The 6,397-nt window shown below is 46.0% G+C and overlaps 1 protein-coding gene across 1 annotated transcript; it reads right to left on the bottom strand.

The window, feature by feature from the left end:
- Positions 1-2,746, bottom strand: LOC125730268 (nicotinamide/nicotinic acid mononucleotide adenylyltransferase 1-like). The gene is made up of 5 exons (XM_049005765.1): positions 2,684-2,746; positions 1,636-1,744; positions 1,200-1,383; positions 872-1,089; positions 1-538 (listed from the first exon to the last, which is right to left on the bottom strand). Exons 1-5 carry the CDS (start codon positions 2,744-2,746, stop codon positions 123-125), a joined length of 990 nt encoding a protein of 329 aa, XP_048861722.1. The 3' UTR covers positions 1-122.
- Between the last annotated feature and the right edge of the window lie 3,651 nt (positions 2,747-6,397).

The raw sequence follows: 6,397 nt of genomic DNA, 5'->3' as shown, positions 1-6,397 counted from the left end.
TCTCTGCCTCCTCAAGCTTCCTCCTCTTGGTGATGCATTAAGGGGATTCCAAACCAATGGGAAGATGGAAATGGCAAGTTGACGAGGCTACAGGAGGGCAGAGTGGCAGAGGGGGGTTGTGCTTACTCCTGCGTTCTTGCACATTTCTGGAGAGGAGCCAGCACAACCCCTTCGTTCCTCTGCTCACTCTCCGCATTGTACAGCTGCCGCTCCTGAATGTAGCCGAGCACCGGGTCGGGCAGAAGGTAGCGGACACTGTGGCCACACCGCAGCCCGTGGCGGATGCGAGTGGCCGACACATCGTTGGCCACCCACTCCTGCACCACGTGGATGTTGCTGCGGTGTGGCAAGAGGAGGTCGGAGCCCTGTATGAAGGCTTCCGCATCCGATCCGCCGCGGGTGATGCACACCAGTCCAAATGTGCTGGCAATCTCCTCGATGTGCTGAGGCTTCCACAGCCCCGGCACACCGAATGATTCCAGCACATCAGCACCGCAGAGTAGCATCACGCGCGGCTCACCTGAGGAGGCAGCGGAAACATCAGTATTAAATGATGCAGTTCACAGATCCCCAGGGGGAAATCAGGTTACTGAACTGAGTGTGACAGCAAAAGAATGAAGATTCACACCCAGCTACTACATTTATGGGCAGGAAAAGCAAACAAGAATCCACATTCCATCTTTGCAAACCATTAATCCCCACCCTAAAGTCATGGTATGGGTGGGGGGACCAATTTCAGGCAGCAGAGGGTGCAAAGAAGAGCATATCCAGGATGGGATACCAGTCCCAGGCCAGGATAAGTGGGTAGAAGATGGATAGAAGGATGGATGGATGTTGTATGTCTATTCAAGTGTTCCGATAATTTCAACACCATCGAGGGGAGCGGCATAATGCAGTAAGAAGGCAAAGGGACTGTGTAAGGGGAAGCTCCAATTATTACCTGTTTTTTTAGGTGCAATATCAGGCTCTTCGAGCTTCCTCCTCTTGGTGGCACTGCTGGCATCCATGCGTTTTCTTTTCCTGCCAGGTTTTGCAGTGCCTACCACATCAGTGTCCGGTTCCTGGGAGAGCAGTTCCTGTTGTTGATGCCTGGGAGCAGATGTTAAAGATTAGTTCAGCCAACAGTGGGTGTAGCGGTCAAAGGAAAAGACTCATAGCTGAAAGTTGGGGTCCTTCTTTCACCCTTAGGGCGAGCTCACCGTAGCACTTTGACTGTCTCTTGCCAGTCGGCCTGCCTGCTCTCCCAGCTGTCCACCTCAATCCAGCTGGAGCTCTCTACCGCCAGCTTGGCCATTTCCACCCGATGGCTGGCCTCGATCAGGCCTATCTTCTTGTAGCCATCGCCCACTGGTGACAGGATCCCCTTCACCACTTCATACCGTCCTGTGGAAGCCAAGCACAGCACAGGTGTCCTATGTTGAGTGCGGTTCATGCTTTTTAACAAAGTAAGTTTCACATTTAAACTTCGATGAGCTAAAAGTTAATACAGCGCTATGAACCAGTAAAGAGGCTGGGTATGTCATACTTAATGTTCCCATTAAAAATGGCAACTTTTTACATGAAACCGGGCCGGCACATGCATTTTGTCAGCAGCCTATGACAGGCCAGTGTGCCGTGTATGAAGGCTAGCAGTACCCGTGTCCTCCAGGTGATCTCTTGCCAGTTCAAACATGCGCAGGTGCATATTTGTCACTGGGTTGAAAGACCCACAAGACAGCAGCACCACCTTTGATTTCTTCGGTACCTGCAGAAAATGAAATGGGAAACATTAGAGAATGACACTAATGTGCATGTAGTCACATGCAGGTTTCTGAATGGGCAGAAGGACAGGGTCCAATGACGGCACCAGACTGCTACTGATTTTCTAAAGCGCAATGACTTATTCCAAAACTACCACTTATGTCAATAATCTTCCATCCAGCTGTGTGACATAGATAGATATTATACTAAGCATTACTGTATGTAGCATAGTCTATTCATATTGTGGTTGTTTTCTTTCTACAGATTTCTATTTAGATTTTATCTAGACTATTTTATTTTATATTGTTCTTGTGTCTTTGTGTTGTGGCAGTCTGCATAAGCACTTTCCTCCGGGATCAATAAAGTTTTCTGATTCTAGTGACATTCCAACTATCAACCTAAGGTCTTAACCCACTGAAAGATACACCAAAACAAGCAGGATGCTTCAGCTTCTTACTCTAGGTTCTTAGTTTTATAATAGTATTTCAGTACTTAATCCAGCAATAATCTGTAACACTGCTTTGAATATTTCCCTCAACAGAATTCTGAAAGTGATTTCCATGACAGAAATCTGTTTATAGATAAGGATATAACGCACCATACTACTGACCAACTTTAAGTTATGCATTTCAGTTGCGATCCAAATTACGGCACGAGCGTCATTTTTGTGATTTTCAAAGTGACTGCTTATCCTAATTCGCAGTTATCATGAACATGAATAGAACAGACGTAGTTTAATCGCATATTTCAGTGAAAGCTATCCCACATCACAAAATAAATGGTCTAACGCTTTACTACCAGTACATCAATCAAAGCAGAAGATAATAGGTCTTGTTCGCTTTTTGCCCAAACGGGATACAAGCCCGAACGAACCGATCATCTCCAGTTGTAATCAACACATGTTCAGCCCTCCGTATACTTAAGCACTCGTGGCCCAAAGTACCTCATCAAAGGTCCGCGCAGTGCGTGTGCGCTTAGCGCTAGCGATGGGACGTTTCCGAGACATTGGCCGTTATGATGTGACTGACGATACTGGAAGCTTTGAACCCTGTGCGCGCAAATTTGAACCCAGCTGCGGTAAACCACGCCCACAGTTGTGTGACGAAATCTGAACTGTGTCTGCCGACGAATCAAAATGAATCTTACTTTAAATGGAAATATGTATAGCAGATAATAAATGCGCAAGCGCACATATTGGAATACTTTGCCGAAAGCCAATACACCTCATGCAACGTTTTGGAATTCTAAAGTGCAAAGCATTTATTGGACATTTGCATTGTAACACTGGAAATGGGATGCTTCCGAGACATCGAAGCTTGGACCGCCCCCATTAAGTACTTTTTCGAAGCTCGTATGGACACCAATTGCCATGTGACTGTGACCTTGGAAGCTACGAAGTTTTAGAACGCATGTACAGTTGTGTGACGAAATCTTATCTTTGTCTGCCGACGAATCAAAAAGAACATTACTTTAAATGGAAATATGTATTATGGTGTGAGGTTGCTTTTCTAGGGTTGGGCTTGGCTCCTTAGTGCCAGTGAAAGGAACTCCTAATGCTGCAGCATTCAAAGCCATTTTGTACAATTTCATGCTCCCAACGTTGTGGGAACAGTTTGGGGATGGCCCCTTCCTTTTCCTACATGACTGTACACCAATGCACAAAGCAAGGTCCATAAGCACGTGGATGAGCAAGTCTGGTGTGGAGGAACTTCACTGGCCTGCACAGAGCCCTGACCTCAACCGGATAGAACACCTTTGGGATGAATTAGAGCAGAGACTGTGAGCCTGGCCTTCTCGTCCAACATGAGTGCCTGACCTCACAAATGCTCTCCTGGAAGAGCGGTCAAAAATTCCCACAAACACACTCCTACACCTTGTGGACAGCCTTTCCAGAAGGGGTGAAGCTGTTATAGCTGCAAAGGGTGGGTCAACTCCATGTTAAAGCCTTTGTATTAAGAATGGGATGTCATGCCATGACAAAAGTTCATGTGTGTCCCAGTACTTTTGACAATAAAGTGTATATTGACATACCTGTATTTTAATTTATGCACTAGTGAAAAAAAATAATAATTTAAGCAGTGAAAAAAACCATCAGCTTGCTGTCTACAAACAACTTCAAGGGTCCAGCACCAAGCACTTAAGCCTCAACATAAAACTTATTACATAGTGTGTAAACTTGTTGATTAAAGCCTTTATATACATAGAATGCCTTCAACATCTACTGACTGGGGACAGTTGTTCAAGTCAATACTCAAGTCATTTAGGATTGTAAAACAGTCTTTATTAAGAGCAATATGGGAATCCCCAAGAAATAATAATTATTGATAATTTATTGATCCCCGTGGAGAAATTGTCTTCATGCCTCCCTCGACTTGCTCTTTGTAGATTGTGATATAAAATTCTTGATTATGCTAATCCGTAATCAATAATGGAATATAGATGATTATGCAAAATGAATTACCTAATCAGTAGTTAACAATTGAGTTTATAATGTGTTGTTGATTTACACATAGTGGTTGAAACAATGTAATTTACTTGTCATTAATTGAACGTATCAAACAATAATGCAAATCTACTTAAGTAAGAAATTTCTATTTTCTATAGAGGAATTAACATGTTTGCCATATATTGCTTGTTCAGCAAGAGGTCCAGGTCAAAGCAAAGGCATGACCTGAGAAGTAAGCTGTTGCAGAAGGTATTATAAAATGCATGCATGGTATTGGATAATATCAAATGTAGAAAAAGAGAACAACGAGTCCTAGAATGATATAGCAAAAGGAAAAGTCCCAAATAGATAGACTTGTTCTAAGCTGATAGGTGGACCTTGAAAAAGTAGAAGGAACTGGTACCTCCAAATGGTCTAGCTTTCCTTTTGCTGCCTGGACCTTGAAAGGCAGACGTAACTGGAACGTCCAGATATCCGACTTGTCCTTGATTTGTCAGATGACTGCCGCATTTTAGGCCATAAAAGATGTATGCATTTGTTGCTCGGGGAGCAGAACACGAGACGCATGATTGCTGGGAGTCTGTTCCCTTTGAGCTCATCGAATAATAAAATTCTGTCAAACACTTAAGCATCGGACTTCGAGAAATTTCTTCCACAAGATCTAGTAAGTTGTCTGCGAAGGGCAGCCACCTGTAGCGGCACCCGGGGAGCTGGGGGTTAAGGGCCTAGCTCAAGGACCCACAGACATGCTGAGGCTGGGTTTGAACCGGTGACCTTGTGATTATAGGCACACAGGATTAGCCCACTGAACGACACGCTGCCTCCCCTTCCCAAATGGGAATATAGAAATGGCAAGATGACGAGGCTAATTTTATGATTTTAATCATATTTCATCATTGAAAGATATGCCATATCACAAAATAAACTAACAGGAAATTTGAAGAAGGCATGTGATGAAAATTAGAGAATGGTTAAGAAGCTTTTGTAGATAAAGCCTACAAATGAATTCTGTCACTTATTTACTTCTTGAAAAAATGAAAAGACAATCTTTATTCTTTAAACTTGACGATTAAAGCCTTTATTTACTTAGAATGCATTCAACATCTACTGACTGGGGACATTTGTTCAAGTCAGTTAGGTTCCCCGCGTGTTTCTGCAGAGAAGCCAATACAATGCCAGCATTCCTCTGCTCACTCTCAGCAGTGTAGAGCCGCCGATCCTGGGTGTAGCTCAGCACCGAGTCGAGCAGCAGGTACCGGACACGTTGTCAGTCACCCACTCGCACAACATGTGGACGTTGCGGCAGTGTGGCCAGAGGAGGTCGGAGCCACCAGTCTGTAGCTGCTGATGATCTCCACGGTGTCCTGGGGCTTCCACAGCCCAGGCTCCCCGAAAGAGTCCAGCACGTCAGCGTCAAACAGCAGCGTCAACCGCGGCTCGTCTGGGGAGGCAGCAGAATCATCAGCATTAAAGGATGCAGTTTACAGATCCATCTATCCATCATCTACCGCTTTTCCAGGTCGGGTCGCGGGAGCAGCAGTCTAAGCAGGGAAACCCAGACTTCCCTCTCCCAGCTGAAGTCAGCAGCACCCCCATCCCCACCATAAACAGTGTTGATGCTGCACCGCTTTCCCGCCCTGAGCCGCCGGACCAGAATCTCCTCGGAGCCGTCCAGAAGTCGTTCTCCATGGCCTCGCCAAACTCCTCCCATAGCCGAGTTATTGCCACAGCGACCGCCGAAGCCGCGTCCCGCTCGGCCCGCTGGTAATCATCAGCTGCCTCCGGAGTCCCACAGGCCAGAAAGGCCCAATAGGACTCCTTCTTCAGCTTGACAGCATCTCTGACCACCGGTGTCCACCAAATTCCATCTTTACAAACCACTAATCCCCACCGTAAAGTCATGGTATCGGTGGGGGGGGGGGGGGTCCTATTTCAGGCAGCAGAGGGTGCAAAGAGGAGCATATCCAGGATGGGATACCAGTCCCAGGCCAGGATAAGTGGGCTGAAGATGGATAGAAGGAAACAAGGGGACTGTGCAAGGGGAAGTTTTGATTGATACCTGTTTTTTGAGGTGGCCCCTTGGGTGCAATCTCTGCCTCCTCAAGCTTCCTCCTCTTGGTGATGCATTAAGGGGATTCCAAACCAATGGGAAGATGGAAATGGCAAGTTGACGAGGCTACAGGAGGGCAGAGTGGCAGAGGGGGGTTGTGC

This window comes from Brienomyrus brachyistius, unplaced genomic scaffold (assembly GCF_023856365.1).
Source record: "Brienomyrus brachyistius isolate T26 unplaced genomic scaffold, BBRACH_0.4 scaffold1104, whole genome shotgun sequence".
Classification (NCBI taxonomy): domain Eukaryota; kingdom Metazoa; phylum Chordata; class Actinopteri; order Osteoglossiformes; family Mormyridae; genus Brienomyrus; species Brienomyrus brachyistius.
The sequence above is the reverse complement of the archived record's forward strand: the minus strand, read 5'-3'. Positions and strand labels throughout refer to the sequence as shown.